This window comes from Rhizomucor pusillus, assembly GCF_041956525.1.
Source record: "Rhizomucor pusillus strain CBS 183.67 unplaced genomic scaffold VTP01scaffold_6, whole genome shotgun sequence".
Taxonomy (NCBI): Eukaryota; Fungi; Mucoromycota; class Mucoromycetes; order Mucorales; family Lichtheimiaceae; genus Rhizomucor; species Rhizomucor pusillus.
This window is the reverse complement of record NW_027192148.1, coordinates 1,337,560-1,354,480: the sequence shown is the minus strand read 5'-3', so window position 1 is coordinate 1,354,480 and position 16,921 is coordinate 1,337,560. Positions and strand designations below refer to the sequence as shown.

General features: G+C 44.3%; 5 protein-coding genes across 5 annotated transcripts; 1 reads left to right on the top strand and 4 right to left on the bottom strand.

Moving 5' to 3' along the window:
• Nucleotides 1-16: 16 nt before the first annotated feature.
• On the top strand, nucleotides 17-546 carry VTP01DRAFT_9468 (uncharacterized protein; the record flags this gene model as incomplete). The annotated part of the gene is made up of 2 exons (XM_069388703.1): nucleotides 17-346; nucleotides 412-546. The coding sequence occupies 2 exons, from the start codon at nucleotides 17-19 to the stop codon at nucleotides 544-546; spliced, it is 465 nt and encodes a 154-aa protein (XP_069240974.1).
• Nucleotides 547-4,015: 3,469 nt separating this feature from the next.
• VTP01DRAFT_9467 (uncharacterized protein) lies at nucleotides 4,016-6,258 on the bottom strand (the record flags this gene model as incomplete). Its single annotated transcript, XM_069388702.1, has 7 exons — nucleotides 4,016-4,266; nucleotides 4,327-5,294; nucleotides 5,356-5,408; nucleotides 5,475-5,600; nucleotides 5,668-5,774; nucleotides 5,827-5,980; nucleotides 6,241-6,258. The coding sequence occupies 7 exons, from the start codon at nucleotides 6,256-6,258 to the stop codon at nucleotides 4,016-4,018; spliced, it is 1,677 nt and encodes a 558-aa protein (XP_069240973.1).
• A 128-nt stretch (nucleotides 6,259-6,386) lies between these two features.
• On the bottom strand, nucleotides 6,387-8,212 carry VTP01DRAFT_9466 (uncharacterized protein; the record flags this gene model as incomplete). The annotated part of the gene is made up of 8 exons (XM_069388701.1): nucleotides 6,387-6,620; nucleotides 6,686-6,875; nucleotides 6,931-7,066; nucleotides 7,130-7,392; nucleotides 7,449-7,532; nucleotides 7,593-7,684; nucleotides 7,744-7,993; nucleotides 8,049-8,212. 8 exons carry the CDS (start codon nucleotides 8,210-8,212, stop codon nucleotides 6,387-6,389), a joined length of 1,413 nt encoding a protein of 470 aa, XP_069240972.1.
• A 1,616-nt stretch (nucleotides 8,213-9,828) lies between these two features.
• On the bottom strand, nucleotides 9,829-11,391 carry VTP01DRAFT_9465 (uncharacterized protein; the record flags this gene model as incomplete). Its single annotated transcript, XM_069388700.1, has 2 exons — nucleotides 9,829-10,770; nucleotides 10,831-11,391. 2 exons carry the CDS (start codon nucleotides 11,389-11,391, stop codon nucleotides 9,829-9,831), a joined length of 1,503 nt encoding a protein of 500 aa, XP_069240971.1.
• An 816-nt stretch (nucleotides 11,392-12,207) lies between these two features.
• On the bottom strand, nucleotides 12,208-16,113 carry VTP01DRAFT_9464 (uncharacterized protein; the record flags this gene model as incomplete). Its single annotated transcript, XM_069388699.1, has 11 exons — nucleotides 12,208-12,296; nucleotides 12,360-12,476; nucleotides 12,549-12,896; nucleotides 12,956-13,062; nucleotides 13,122-13,245; nucleotides 13,297-13,428; nucleotides 13,483-13,657; nucleotides 13,722-13,934; nucleotides 13,995-14,324; nucleotides 14,377-14,934; nucleotides 14,989-16,113. The coding sequence occupies 11 exons, from the start codon at nucleotides 16,111-16,113 to the stop codon at nucleotides 12,208-12,210; spliced, it is 3,318 nt and encodes a 1,105-aa protein (XP_069240970.1).
• Between the last annotated feature and the right edge of the window lie 808 nt (nucleotides 16,114-16,921).

The window sequence follows — 16,921 nt, the reverse complement described above, 5'->3', positions numbered from 1 at the left end:
TTCGTTCTCGCCGACGATGCCTAATCTTAAGACTGCGTCTCTGGAACCCAGACAAAGATGGCGAAAGCAGCATGATACAGTGACGATTCAGACACCACAGACCCTGTTGCATGTATGCTTCCATATCCCTAAGATTGACGAATCTTCAAAACCGCAAGTAATCAATAAGTTATATCCAATGGCCTACATATTATTCCCTGCTGTTAACAAGAAACCCGATATTTCGATGGAATCTGGAATCTCGATTGCAAATACAAATTCAGCGTCAGGAGAGACACGCGAGGCTGTTTCGGCACGATGCACTATAGAAAGTATACTTTTGAACACCTGCAAAATTGGCTTAGAGGTAAGCACGTTCCGTGGAAACTCCTAGAGGAAGATCGAAAGCTCTAAATAGCGTTGTACTTACAGTATAACACAGAAAGATACGTAGGCCTTACATGTCAATGGGCCGGTTCACAAAGGATATTGTACCATGAAACATCATTCGATGTTCCGGATGTATACATTGTCTTGGATAACAGAATATTTTTCATTGGTTCATAATAAGATATCATACTATGGAACAACACTCGAAGTTCCCGGGATGTTAGCACTGTCTCTGATAGTACATTTCTTTTTTCTCTTCATCTTTTACAGAAACAATGAAGAGAAATGATATGGTAAGCTAGAACGTCAAATCTTTTAAGATTGCAAACAATTGGCTGTTGATGCAGATTGTAGCATGTTTATATATACCTCTTGACCGAATTATGCATGCAGCTTCTCTGCTCTCTGATGTCTTCCTCTGGGCTCTGTGATCTCTTGCATGCTCTATACAAATCACCGAAAGACATGGTTGCCCTCGGATTTTCCAAGTTGTCTGACTAAATCTTACTCATATTCTATGGCGTGTGTGCGGCGTGATAAGTATTTTTGCTTGCAGGTGCATATCATTCTATCCAAGCAAGTCCCTCTGTACGTAGAAACATCCCTCCGTCCCGGGCATGAAATTAAACTGCCCATGGTGGCTGCTGATGCGCAGTCCCCGTCAAAAATGTAGTCTTATACATTGTCTTTCTCTTTTGCCCGCGTATGCCCTGTCCCCACACGATGCGTGGTCCCCGCCCAGAGCGGGAGAACAATAAACTTGTTGGTAATGTGTATAGAAATTGTCAACGGCTCGAAGGAGTGCATGGCGAAGGGCGAGCCCTGCCACCCCATTTGGTCGTTTGTTTGTGTGTTTGTTTGCTCCCACAAGCAGCTGAATGGTGGATAAACTCCCCCCAGCAGCTCACACTTTACGTGTCATCGTTCCCCCAAAATGCATAAGCATGGACAACTTGGCTAATTTTGCCACTTTGCGAGCAGATGAAGTCCATCGAACCTGAACAGTCGCTGGAATATGCTCTTGCGAAACCCTTCTCTGTAATCACTCTCAATTCATTGTATGCTCCTAGCACCTCAATCGGGTCACGCCATCCACCCACTTGACAAGCACCAAGCTTCTTTCCCTGTCTTCCGTGTCAAAACTTTCAAAATTCATAGAATCCTACCGGAAGCAAATGTGTAATCCCTCATATGATCCATCCTCTTATCATCCAGCTCACCCTTTTGCTTCCCGCACGCTGACGCGTGCAAATCATGGAAATGAAGAAAATTAAAAGTCCGAAAGCGGCGTTACACAGAACCCCGATAAACAAACAAACAATAACAACAAATAAACAGGTTTGCATCTATGAACCATGAATGTGGTGTTGGTCATAAATGGAGCTCACTTGCGGCAAGCAGATTGATACAGGAATGCTCCAACTGAAACACTTCAGTTACACAGAAATGCCACAGGACTTGGTGGCATCGACTGCAAACAATGCGCTTTGGAGGGCCTAGTCACAGCTCTTTTTTTCTTTTCTGACCTCGCGCGAGAAGAGCTCTATTGCTGCCTAGGAGGTCACTGCAACAAGTTTAGTATCAAGAGAAAACCGACAGGCAATGTCAACGAGGTTCAAGTAAACTTCTTATTCATTTTCATTATCCCACATTTATAGAGAATCCTTCTTTGGTTGTCTTTCCTCTGTATGCATCTCATATAAGCTGATGAAGTCCGTTAACTGGTGACGGACGTGCGTCTGTCATCATCAAAGCGGGAAATCATTGTCTGGTGCATAATTCGGGTGTCAAGATCAAGATCACGGCAATTAAGCTATCTGTGTTACTATAGCAATAAAGAGAGGATGTCAAGCGCAGGATAAGATCAAGAGATCCTGTCAACTTCTCACGAAACGAAGCATTGGATGAAACAACAAGGACGCATTTTATTAAATATGCTGACAACTGCTGCCCTGTACTGTACTCGAATGAGTTGCTGTTTTGAGAAGGTTCGTGCCATTCCATTGCAGTACCTACGGTTTCCCACCGTCAATGTGGGCAACGACGCCATTGTTTGCGGTTCATGCAGCATATCTTTCGTAGGTATTACAGAACCTTCTATGGAAAATCTCAACCAGCATGGGCTGGATGTCTCTTGCCGATGAAGCTCGTGAATCAAGTTTGAATGAGTTCGTCACGTAATCCGTCTAGTTTGCACTATGCAATGGTGGTCAGCGCCAAGAAAAAGACAGCAACGATGTGTTTGTGGGCACCCTATTCGACGGCACTACGTTTTGACGCAAAATGCTCAAGATTATATGTCTTCCGTGTTTGAAAAGTAACGCCTCAACTTGTGCACGTTAATCTTGGATTTAGACTTTGGATTCAAATGTACGGTACTGACGGCAGATACAATAGGTCCATGGATCATTGAGCCCTTTTGAGGCCTTAAAGCGCCATTCTTCGTAGTAACTTCGGCTCTGTGTTAAAACCATGTCCAAATCTTCATCTTATGTTATCGCCTTGCTAAGCCTTGTTTTTCTTAGATCTATCTCTCCTGGTATAAGAGTGCTTGAGCCTTGGGCCTTGTGGGATTCCCATTCATGCTTTACATCTATATAGGTTCTCTCGATTCTGATGACGCTCACCGAGGAATGACGATGGATCGCCTATAAGTTTTGCGACACATGCAGAAGTCTGCGGGGTGCCGGGAAGTGCCGGAAAGGAATGACTCTGAAACTGGGGTAAGTCACAGAGAAGCCAAGGCATGGCTTCTCAAGTCGTCAGTTTTCATACCCGTTAGCAACATCGAGCTTTCGAAGGGCAGTTCTTTGAATTTGGTAGGTCCGCGGATGGAAGGTCGTAATAGGGATGAAGAGCAAGTATGTCGAGAGCAATCCAGATTTGTTGGATTGATATTTATCTGTGCATTTTCAAGCTACAAGGAGGTGCTGGAGGAATTGGAGCGAGACACTTTATAGCAGCCTGAAAGGCGATAGCAGTCGAGGATCCACGAACGCGATGGAAATTGAAGATATACCGGAAAGATCAGGAATAGGTCAAACGAGCTTGATATTTCCTGAGACTAGCCAAAGAAACATAGTCAGGGCAGACATGAATAATGAAGAGCATGGTAAGATGTCAAGAAGCATGTTTCGAGACCTTGGTGAAGCTGATAAAGAGTCGTAAAAGGTTTAGCGATATGATGGCCCTCTCGTTATTATAGCGAATCAATGATACTTCCTTGCGAACGGAAATGGGAGATGTAAAATAACTAGGTCAGTAAGCAAGAATATCACTATACTGAGAATCATCATAACGAGCATTGACGTACCAAACATTTCAATGCCGAGCTGGCCACCTCCAGTTTTGGTTGCAAGCCTCCGAAGTGTTTGCGAGCGAGTTTAGGAGATTGCTTTAATCTCACAAAATTTGCAAGTTACAGGAGTTAGTTATCATTTCTGTCGCAAAGGTAGGTGGCGATGGAATTCTTCCCGAGACAGTGAGCACTTCATTGCTCTATTTCATCCTTAATTGTCGCAAGATATATTGGAAAGCTGTTCAATCTTCGAGAGGGCGTCAGAATGGAAAGAAATATTCCAGGAAGCAAAGGCAGAGTTGCATTGCAGGACTTTCAGATGAATGTACTTTTATTGAACTACATATACTAACGTCTTGGCATACCACGACCGCGTCCCATTCCCATTCCAGGTGCGCTTCCACCACCGCGAGGCATACCTGCTTGCGGTTTTTCGCTTTGAGCATTCTTGACAGTTTCGTCCACAGAAAGGATGAGACATGCTGCCTCCACAGCTGCTGCAATAGCATTTGTCTTGACCAATGCTGGTTCCCATACGAAAGCTTCAAAGTTGTCTGCAATCGACTCATTATTGATATCAACGCCGTACCAGGTGCCACCTGTACATCCATATAGATTAATCAGCCGAAAAATAACCCAATGAAATCATAAAATCTGACCTTGAGCATGCTTCATACGAAGCTGGTTAAGGATATCTGTGGCATCAAATCCAGCATTGTCGCACAGCTGCCGCGGAATAACTTCAAGCGCCTTTGCAAATGCACCAATAATAAGTTGCTGCTTGCCTTCGATTGTACGAGAATGTACACGAAGATATTTAGAGAGTTCCATCTCAGTAGCACCGCCTCCAGCTACTACAAGGTTATTCTTGATAGCACGTCGAACGATCATGATAGCGTCATGTAAAGAACGTTCGACTTCAGCGATGAACTGCTCCGCACCACCTCGCAAAATAAGCGTGCAGGTCTTTGCTTGAGGGCATCCTTCAAAGAGATTGAATCGCTCTCCACCAATTTGTCGTTCTTCAAAGGATTCGCACTGACCCAAGTGCTCTGGACGCAAATCAGAGCAAGTAGATTGTATGGATCCACCAACAGCTTGGATGACACGGTCCATATCATCTTTAGTAACGCGGCCAGCGCAGAAGATGTCGCGATCAGCGAAATACTGGGTAGCCAGGTCACCGATTGGCAGCTTAGACAGGACAACTTTGGCACCGCTTGCAACAATTGCTTCGAGTTTTTGGAAAATGATTTGCCATTCCGCATCTACGATTGCTTGATATTCCGAGACGTCTTCGACGCGAACTTCGGCGTTGTCCTTTTCAGCCTTCAATTCGAGCTCCACATTCAAGCACAAGATCTTTGGATTTTTGAAAGATTTGGGCTGTTGTTCAAAACCGGCATACGAAAAGGTCTTTTTAAATGCAACACCGTTCACTAAGAGCGAATCTTGCATGGCACCACCGGGGACGCGCTTAATACCAATAAGTCGTTCGTTCAAGGTTTCTTGATCCAATTGTAAAACTGCATCCACCACCATTTTGGTAAAGAATTCCTTTTGAGAGTAGATCAACTTCGATGACATGGCTGTGGCGGCACATTTTGATAATAAATCCCGAAATTCGCTAAATCAAAGAACAGTCCAGTTAATGTGCATAACACATCGTTCTCGTATGCAAAACTTACTCTTCGTTGTCCTTGTCAATCTTGACTGCGAGCTGCTTCACCTTTTCAATTGCCTGCAATCGAAAATGTGAGATTGCAAATAATAATAATAATAATAAGAAATACAAAACGTGTATTACCAGTCGTGCAGCTTCTCGATAGCCTTTTATGATAACATGTGGGCTAACTCCGTCTTCAATGTATCCCTTGACTTCCTTTAAAAGTTCACCCGCTAGCAAAACTACACTGGTGGTACCATCGCCAACCTAAGATTGTGATGGTTGATTTCCCTGCACATTATTATAATTTCTTTCAAGAGATCCGGCGATGTACCTCAGCATCTTGAGAGCGAGCAATATCTACGAGTGTTTTCGCAGCAGGATGTACAATATCCAGCAGTTTCATGATGGTAGCACCGTCGTTTGAGATAGTAACCTCGCCTGACATACATGTTAGCAAAATCCTCGGGAAGCATTGCAAATTTCCTATTACCTCGTCCATCCACCATGAGCTTATCCATACCACGAGGACCCAAAGTAGTCTTGACGGTATCGACCACGGCGCTGCAAGCATTTATGTTGGACAACAGCTGTCCTTTGCCTTGTGAAGTATCAGTGCCTTCCTTGAGAAGGATGATTTGTGGTTGCTACATGTCGCAAGTTAGTCGATCAAATCTTAGCACGTGGCAGCGATCAGGAGGCAAAGTTCCTTTCATCTGCAGATTCAAAGCTTGAACCGCAGATGGGAAAGGGGCGAGCTCGAGAACAGATCGAAGTATATGCCGCGTAAGCTGTAAAAGACGTAACGGTGGGCAGAAAAAATCGAGAAGAAGAATATTGGTTACGAGAAACAGCATCGGAAGGAACTATGCCTCGAGATCACTTTATAATGTCAAAAGCAGCTCACCATCATTGGACGTGCCATCGTGGCGGGAAAGAGATGAGCTGTTTGACAGCTGAGTGGGGCCTGCCAAAATTTTCTGGAATGCGCGCACGCGGACCTGCAAAGAGCTGTAAAGGGGTCGCAGACTTAATAGGTTTTACTTAATTTGCCTATGGCTGTTTTTCTTCTCCTTTATTACTACTATCATTGGCTACATCTGAGGATGCTGAAGGGGATGATTCTTTGTTGTCCTTTGCACCTTTCCGTTTTTTTCTACGTCGACTGCCCGATTCTTGCACGACTACCGACATTTCATCAGGACAGTCGATGACGCGTAGTGCTGAGAGCAAATATCCACCTCCGGCGCTCATATTCATTTCTGGATGAGTCCGTCCAGGGAGAACCTGACAATGTAATATCATTTCCCTTTAGAATGCGACGTCATTAAAGCAGTTTCAGATTTAATTACCTGGTATCTACGAAGGCTGCTTTCCGTGATGTCTGCATTAAGAAATTCTTTCGAGTTACGCATGTACCATGCTGCCTCCAAAAGATTCTCTTTGCTTAGACTGTAGACAACGATGGGCCGCGAGCCGGAAAGTAATGGATATAATTTCTTGATAACTGAACTAGGGCAGTACTGGGATGATATCAACAGTCTATATATTGTGAGGTCAATAGAATTATACTTCTCTCGTTTTGCATATCTTTTACCCATCAAAATTGCCTTCAAATAGAAGTTTGCGTGATTCCATTTTCATTGCGGCCACGCGTTGGCGTCTTTGATAAGCTCGAAGTTGCTGTTCTGCCATTTCAGCAAGTTCTTGTTCTGGTTTATCCGTCCAGGCGTCTAAAAGCATATTCTCAATCGGAAAAGTTTTGCCATTGCTTAGATTGTTCACGTAGAACGTACCGTCTGGTTCTTCTGGATCTAGTTTCGATAGCGGTACGGTACGGATCGTATCCAGGATGCGCTTTGAAAAGTTCATGTACCGCAGTATATCGTAATTATGATTTTCTCCCTCATGGATACCGACAATTGTACCGTATCCTCCCATTCGTTCCGCCACCGCCGCAACAATAAGGCCTTGGGTGTCGTCGACTACAAGGATTTTGCTGTTCGCATGTACGTTTGCAAAACTCATCATTTGAGATAATGTGTCGATGCGAATATTTCTATACATTACGGTAAGTATCCGGCATAACTGCCCCGTTGCTGCAAGCAAGCCTACCTAATCTTATCTGGATTCTTTATGAAGAAATATTCAGCAATGGAGTATAGTGTGGGACGCACAGGCGTAAAGACCTTCATAAATCTGAATATTGTCAGATCAATAACCCGCCAGCGTCCGCTGACATGCGTTTTGCATTCTTACTTCTTCTTTTTGCGTTGGATATACTTTGCTTTCGAGTATTCCGTCTTCTTGTTAAATTCTACGTGCGAGTCAACTATCTTTTGGATGATTTCCTTCAAAAGATCACGGTATTAACATTTGGCTTCTCCTACGCTTGATTGTCGGTCCATACTTCATGCGTATAATTTCCTTTGAGACCTTCCTGTTTCAATTGCTCCACTTCTTCGTATGAAAGCTTCTGGTTTGCTTTGTTATCCATAATCATTTGGTTGTTGGCGTTCGTTTCTTCGACGGCCGAAAGTGCCCAGTTGCGGACTGGCCGGATATTGCCGTGTTGATCATAGATCTCGTAGGATAAACCAAATGGCTTGTCGATCAGATTGTCGGATTGGAATGATCCAAACTTTCCAAGCGATATCTTTCTACACGATCCACCATTTCAATAAAGGAAGTCTTTCAGGATTAACGGAAACTCACGTGTTTCGCTTCAAGTTTACTATTTTGACATTGCCGCTTGGCATGTGGATCAGTACATTCTGGTTTTCACGAATATGTGGAAAGTCCTCAGCAACTTCATCTTGAGTCGTCGTGGCTGGAACAATAGTAGGCTCTGCCAATATACTGTTTGCTTCGTTCGCCATAACAAAAGAAAATGTTGTTTTTTGCAGGTAACTTTGCGCCAACAAATTTTGCGCTGGCAGCGGAATCGAATAGTTTTTCTTTCATGGATCACAAGAAGCGAGACCTTGCGCTCTGGCAAAGTTGCGCGAGTCTTACATCCGTAAACCAGAAAGATCAATTCGAAACGTTTTGTTATGCTTTGTCTGTGGCAATGAGGGTACAAATGGTGTGTAGATGGCGCATATGTGTGCTATCCAAGGCGACAGACTACCAAATATATCGTTTCCACCTAGAGTTAGCGCCGAATTAAAGAACCTGGGGCTAGGCGCGAAAATGGTTTGTGCAAAGGCCGAGAAGATTGATGTTAAAGCAAAGGATGGTTCGCAATGGTAGTCATAATTTTGCGTCAGAGTGAAGAATGGTTCGATCCAGTGTTGGGAATTTGGTGTGTTTTCCGTGAGCATGGTTGGATTCACCGAGCAAAATGGTTTACAGCGTCCCACCTAGTATTCACGCTATTAAGAAAATAGCTGGCTGGTCTATGTGAAAAGGTTCTAAAGGCTACAAACCTATGATAATTCATTAAATTATTACAAGAGTATATTGAGACTCGGTCTACTCTACTAACATTTATATGAAAGTCGGAGAATCGCTTGTATGCGCTGCTAAGCTACTATAATCGTGTTTTCATTATGCTCTTTTCTGCTTGCGCTGATTACATACCAGGAAGAAGCGACAGAGGAAGAAACATTTAGCAGGCAATCGAGCAACCAAAAAGCAATGTGTTTGAAGCCGGGCGCCGACCCCCGGTCTTGCCCTCATGGGCGTACTGTGAATACCACCAGACAGTATGTAAATACCGCCTACTGATGATCTCGTAGTTTTTGGTAAGGTTAGCAACAATTGACTGCGAGAGCTATATTAACCAAGTGCGTCTGCAATGCTGTCGGGGAGATTTGCGTTAGTTGGTCGAACAGAGGTTTACTTCTATGCGACAGGTACCTGTATAATAGAAATTGTTGCGAAGTCTCGAAAAATAACAACGCAAAATCTTCCTTCCGACAGCGCAAACGCGTTCTCAAAAAACAATAACATGAAGTCCAACCTTAAATACAGACATCTTTGTGGCACTCATTGAATTACTACCCCCAAAATTACTTACATTCATCTTCGGTCTATCTTTTTCTAGCTGGAAGCATATCAGGTGGTTGTTTTATACTAATGCTCTCTGTTTTGTTGCTCTTTTCTTCAATGTATACATCAGACTAACTGAGAGTCAGGACTCGAAAGCGGAAATTGCTTCCATCAAATTGAAAGCATATCGTGGCTTGTTGCATGAAGAGAGACACCTTTCAGGCATAGTGTTTAATGTTCTTTGTATGTACATTTTTCAGTGATCAATGAAAGATGCATCAGCATTTAAGACTGTGTAAGCGTTCTAGGGTACTATTCTGGTTAGCTATAGAAAACGCATAGGAGGAATTAAAAAAATGATAAAATGCGTGCATAATTATAAATGAGAACAAGGAAAAAAGGAGAATTGAAAATTTTAAAAGCAAATGATAGAGGCAAAAAAGTAAATAGAAGAGAAAGGCAAGAACGAAGAGCAGTGTTAAGAATATAGAGAGTAATAGTGTTAGTTGGCTGCGAACACACCTAGGCACATATTGTCTGCCGAAAAGACCGGTATCTGCGCATATTCTTTGCCTTCCTCGATGGGTGAGGAAGTCATAGATGATGGAAGAGAGAAACATAAACATGGTGAATGTGCGTGACTTGCAGCATCAGCTGTGTTAGAGGCATAGCATGAACTGAACTCATCGTTTTCTTGTTTCTGGCGATAATGCGACAGAACGTAGTTGCTGTTGTTGACATCCGATGTAGCAGCAGCAGCGGCAGCGGCAGCCGCGGCAGCGGCGACGTTAGAAGGTCTTATATTGTACTGATCTGTAAAAATGGAATTGGCATAAGTTGTTGTTGTAACTGGATACATGAACAAGGGCTCTTGATGATGATGGTCCTCTGGATAGCTGCTGCAACGTATAAGCATATCTTCGTGTGCTCTAGAATCGAAAAAGGTGCCATCTTGCATTGTGTGATTTGTGTCCCAATGGCAATCGCGGGAGGACCAGTCAAACACGGCATCCGTCAGGTATAAGGAAGGCATTGGCACATCCTTTTCGTTTTTGTAGGATGGATGTCCTGAATATTCGAATGAGCCGTCGTAGTAACTTACACCTTGGGTCAAGTGCGATTGGTTAAGTTGCTGTATTTGCCACGATTCCTGCCAAACAGTAGGAGACTCCTTGTATGGAGGGGGTGGATCACTGAGTTTTGGCGATGGAACTGTTGAAATAGCAATACTGGCTGCTGGGGTTGTAGGGAAAATCTGTGCGCCTGACGCAGCTGTTTCCACAAGCCCATATGCTGGTGGAGTATCCGGCAACTCACGGTGTTCATCTAAGCCTGCTCCTGCCGTTGGACTTGAGCAACCTGTGCGCCTTGAAATACAAAACGGACATTGACGGACAAAACGTGCGATTAATTCTTTTGGGATCCATGAATATCGCTTACGAACCTAGAGACAGACATCTCAGTTCGCCGCCGAATAAATGCTCTATGTTTGTAGCCGACTTACCAACGCAGATGTCTTATCTCTTCCGCCATGATGCGCCTCCCTGTGTGCACGGACCAGGATTCCGTAAATATGCTCACGCATAGCAACCGGTTTGTTGTCATGACAAACAATGTCCATGTTATCCAACGGCATCAATTGGAACATTTTCTTGACCCAAAATCGGAACTGTGCAGTAGATATAGCAGTGTTTCGTGGATCCTTCAAGACTTGAAGAATAAGTTCGTAGCGCTCCCTGTCCACCAAGGCCTTATCACGTTTCTTTGTGGACAGATTTTGGAGATAGTCTTGAACAATGCTGTCAAACTCTTTCCTTGTAGGATACTGGTCATGGTCATTAACGACATTCTCCGCTTTGGAGGGTGGCGAGTAACAAAGGTTGTCAGTCCCAGCTAGGTCTTCTTCAGACGACGATGATGAAGAAGTGCTCGAGGACGAGCTGGCTGAGCGATAGATATAAGCAGAAGATGATGCTGCCGCAGCGGTGACAGCAGCAGCAGCAGCAACAGCGGCGGCATTCGATCCCTGGTGGTCACTGTAGTCCATCACGTAATGCTGATCCATTCCGTAAAAAGGTAAATTTATAGGGGTTTATCAATACAATATATAATATTGTTACAGTATATAGACGGAAAGCCGAGAAAGATACCAGTATTTGGAAAGACAAAACTGTAAAGAGAGGAAGAAGGAGAAAGAGATTGAGAAAGAGAAAACGATCAGACGGATATAAAAATGAGAAGTGATATGTAGGAGAATGGGATTAAAAAGGGTAAACCAGGGATTATATCATATATACCAGGACCCTTTCTGCGCGAGGAAGCGCGCTGAAAAAATTCTTTCTTGAATGGTCAAGCACAAGAAGAATGGTATGTTAAGAAAAAAAGGTGGCACTCTCGCAACCGATATGCGTCCGCGCTTCCTCCCTTCAAGACAACTGTTGGAACCCCCAATCGCGCCAATCTTCTCTACATGAAAACACCTCCCATGCCGAAAGGGTAAAATGGGCTCCTTTATGGATTTAGTGAGGGGATGCACGCGCACAAGTAGTAGTCGATTCATACATGTACATATTCCGTTCCTTCCTTGCATCTTTGCACCTCCGTGCTCCCCCCACATTTCTTCTCCCTGTTCAGTAATCCAAAAACTCCGCGATCAATAAAGGAAAAACTTGACGCTGAACGTCGTAAGTTTGGATAGAGTGAGTGAAGAGTAAAGTAAGCTAATGAAAGAATTTATTTCGGCTTCGTGTCTGTGCACACGATCCAATACATAAAGCCTAACAAATTTGATGCAGATTCTAATGATGTTACAAAGCGATATTAGGAACCAAGAAGACTGAATGTACGTGAATGGCAAGGGGAAAAAGGTGAAGTCATGGATTCATTTAGGTCGTGTGGATCCGCCACCACCAATATTGGAAAGCGTAGATGACAAAATGTTGTGCGCTCGATTTCTGATACGAATGCGATCTACAAGCCAGTTCTTAGATCGCCGCTACTTTCCATATAACGAAGAATGTTTATATTCCTTACCTTCTTTTTTACCAGTTGACTGTAGGACGGCACCACTGGAGCGCGAGCTCGTCATTGTCGATGAGGAAGGTTGTAAGAGGTCCAGCTCTGAACGACTCCGTGACTGTTGGTCGCCTCCTGGGGGGAGGGTCGAAGATAATACATCGTTTTCAGCATACGTGCTACTTTCCCGTATAATGCATAGCTCACCTTCTATTGCTTTCGAAGCCTTTGATTTACGAGGTTTGGTTTGCCGCGACCGATTTGAATCTGATGACTGACCGCTGCGTCGCCGACCCAGATTAGCAATACCTTCCTTTATCATGCTTGATCGAGAAGCTGTTGGAACAACATCGTCACCGGTAACAGCGCCAGCGCTTTTTATACTTCTTTCAGAGGATGTAGAAGGAGATTTGTTGTGCTTTGTTTGGCTTAGGCCGCTGCTCTGAACATGCTTACTAACACGCTCGACAAGGTTGCTCAAAATGCCTTCACGCGCACGGGCCATAGGCTGAGTAAATTTCGGTGATTTGTATGCAGCATATTCGGCGTTAATCACTGTTTGCATAAGTTAATGCATGGATGCATGAAGGGTTCTCAATGTAGACTCAACTTACACTTCGCAAGCATAAACGAGCGCAATTCTTCTTCATCGTAGAAGAACGCCTTCTCAGGAAGCGGTGGACCGAACGCGGGCAGAGAATCAGCCATTGCTACTTCCACCCTGGAAAACAGTTAGTTACCCTGATAAACCTTTTCCTAACAAAAGTATCATTCATATACCTCCATCCAATTCGTCCTTCCCACTCTTCCTCATGTACGACAATAAATACATGCAGAAATTGCGACTTAATCGCTGCAGGGTTGAAAGGTTGCTTTCCTTCCGCGAAAACAATGCATACAATGTCTAGTGCAAAATGTTAAGGTTAGCCATTCCTGCAGAAGTGCGTCCGCATACCATTCCCAATATGTCGTTTCCGCTGGATATGTTGCTTGTCACCGCGTCGACTGGGTATAAGTGGTGCTACATGGTATGCAATGGAATGTTCCTTCCATTCGTTTACAAAGGTATATTCGCCTGAATCTCCGCCTATGTAGCATTTAGTTCGCTGCCATGTACGTAATCCGCTTGATTTTCCTTTACCCTTCGTGTCTAGGCCCGCCGCCCATCCAGAATAACCTAGGAGGTCAACGCGACGACCAATGATTTCAAGAAAGCGGCTGAACTTTTCAGACTCTTCATCATTCGAGAACCATTCCTCCTCACGAATTTGACCCTCCTTGACGTGGACGACGCCAAATTTGTAACGGCAGTGAACCTGACATTCCAAATCAGCATTTCCCCAGGTTCTTATATCTTTTCTCCATATCAGATCTCCTTACAGCAGATTCATCTAGCCGTAATATCTCGTTTTCTAATCCCAATGATAAGATCGTCTCCTTGTCCACCTTTTTGAGCTGATTTAAGGAGATATCCGATGATGTTTCGACAACGGCTTTCCACGTGGAATCCGAAACGGATTCCATTTGAGTATCTGCATCCGACGGGGTATTTAACAAAAAGGAATCTGGGATTACTTTTCGGATATCAGGACCCTAAATGACATTTAAGCAACGCGGGGTAACGACAAGATCAGAGAGGTAAGCAAGGTTTACCTGTTTGCCCCGAATTATCAATCGATAGGACCCTTCATCGCGTATTGCAGAGATCAGGAGGGGCTCATCGTCATTCACATATCCAACAAAGGTAACATAATCTTTACCAACGAAATGTTTTCGGTACATATATGCTTCCTCGTCCATATGTTGCACGGGCCAATCCGAGTAATCTCGCGGCGGCGATGTTGATGGATAATCCTCCTTTGTAGCACCAGATCGATTCAGACCCTCAACCTTGAATCCTTTGCAAGGGATAATCATTGCCCTTTCTGTAACTTTATAGTACTGGCAGACGCATTGGTTGATTGTATGTTTCAATGAAGACACCTAGTACAAACTTGAGCACTCCGAGCAGATATTGTGATCATACATGACTTACTATCTCCTTGACTACATTAGCCACCGCTTGATTCGATGAATCGTCTCCTCTTTTCCTTGATTGCATATATTTGCCCTGTGCAATTTGTTGGTCAAGAGATTCAAAGTATGTCGCAATAGCCGTTTTAGATAAGGGGCCATCGGCATCCTCCCATTTGACCATATTTGACATCTTTCTCAAGTCGTGTGCGATATTGCGAAGACGTTCTTCCGGGAAGTCCAAGCTGTTGGAAGATTTAGATGCTGGCAGAATAGTTGATGCTAATGTTTGATCACAATCATTAATAAGTTTGCTGTGCAGCGTGGTTAAGGTCGCTGTAACAAGAGTGGTATCGAATGAATCGGCTGCCACTATCGCCATAGATGTTCCAAACGTATCAAGAGCCTTTGGAACTATTTCGGGACGGGCAACTGGGAATACTTGGATGGTATCATGTTCTGGCATAAATTTTCCGACAGGCATCGGCGGCGGTGGAGGCGGTGAATTTGATGAAAGAGCTCCAGTGGAAGCAGCATAGTTTCCTTTTGCTAGCTGTCGCAGTGATGGCACCTTTGTCTCCTGAAACTATGGAATAAATACACTGGCCACCTTTTCAACTGATATAATTCGTACCTGACATGATTTGGCTCGTTGACGTCCCCAAACAACTTGATGGGTCGATGGTTTAGATGTGATATGATCGCTTTTTGCATCTGATGTCTCTGTGTCCAGATGACTGACCGTAGATATGGTACTGGACGTTGCTGACCTTGCAAAGTCTTGGTCGAAAAAATCTATGCTTCCAATATCGACACCGAACAACAGTTTTCCGACCGCTTTCTGATCCGCAGTTCCTTGTATAGCACTTTCAAACTCATCGCTGAATCCAAGCTGGTTCGCTTCAGCTTCATCTTCATCGATAGCAGCGACGCGACTTCGCAAGGGACTCTTGTTGGTTTCATCCCGTCGCAATAGTCTGGTTGCCACATTTACAACACTGCTCCGACGATTAGTTTTGCCGCCGCCTCGTGCATCCTTGACTTCTAAAATCGAAGAACTCGTTGATGAACTCGGGTTAACTACATCATCTTTTTTGTTTGCTGTTTGGGATGATGAAAACATCGATACGAGACCCATCGTGCTAGGTGTCCTGCGTCGCAGTCTCGAAGCGAAGGTTTCTCGATCTGAGTATGTAGTTGATCCCAGGGTGCTATAATGAATCGTTTGCGCATATTGAGAGGAAGCAGTCGCTATTTCCTGTTGTTGCTGTTGTTGCTGCGCTAATGCGAATCTGCTTTGGGTTTTTGATCTGCTTCTATGGGCCTTCAAGGCGACGAAATCCTTTACAGACACAAAAGAATTTTTGACAGCATGTGGTAATCGACTGATTTTACTAGCTGTGCTGAAGACAGAGCTTGTTGAGGAGAAGTTTGATCTTATCGAGTCGTCAGATGGACGCTTTGCTAGCGACGGCCGATCTGAGCGGTTGCTTTCGTTTGACAATTTGGCTGACGCTAACTGTTGGAAGGAAGTCGCAGGCGATAACGTTGTGTTCCTTTGTAGAGCTTCTGGCTCTGATCGCTGTGCTTCTATGGAAGATGTACGTGGTGGTAAAACAAGATCCCTTTTACACTGGTGTTTGCTGTCAGACGATGATCGTCCGTCTGGTTCTTTTGCGTGTGATGACGGACTTGTGTCTGTCTCCGAGAACGTTTTGCTGCTGGCCGAAGAGTTTGTGCCGCCCTCAGCTTTCAACATCAAGAGCGATGACTTGTGACGGCAGTGGCTTTATCAAGGAGGACGTTGTTCTGTACAGACTATCAAGGCCGGGTAGTAAGTTTGGAATTTAAAGGGAAGACGTATGGACACGAAAGGAAAGACAGAGGAGAAGGCAGGATGGGGGTGCGCATCGCTCCAAAAGGCAATCTGGGATGTGCCCCCGCCCCAGGCCAAAAATGGAAAAGGAAATCTGCACAGTGATATCCTGCTGCAATACATTGCTTACAAGCAAAGCAGTAAGAGGCCATAGTAGAGAATCGTGATTAATACTGTGTAGTAAAGTTGCTTCTGAGTTTTCACATAATATAGCAGTGGTGTGGTCTTGTAGACTAGTCTGGAGACTAGAAATGATTCAAGGATACTATCTTTTTTGCACTACATTAAGAAGTATGACATGAGCTTCGAGTTTATTTATTCAGAAACAAACAAGTTTATTGTTTTCCCGCTCTTGGCGGGGACCACGCATCGTGCCGGGGCAGGGCAGACGCGGGCAAAGGGGAAAAGACAATGTATAAAAAATACATTTTTAAAGGGGGGCGGCGCACCAGCAGGCACCATCCGGGACGGAGGGATGTTTCTACGTATAGAGACGAGACTTGCTTGGATAGAATAATATGCACACGCAAGCAAAAGATTTTGGCAGACAACTTGGAAAATCTGGGGGCGACCATGTCTTTCGGCGACTTGTATAGCAACAGAGCCCAGGGAAAGACGCCAGAGAGCAGAGAAGCTGCATGCATAATTCGGTCAAGAGGGATATATAAACGTGCTTCAATCTGCATCAACG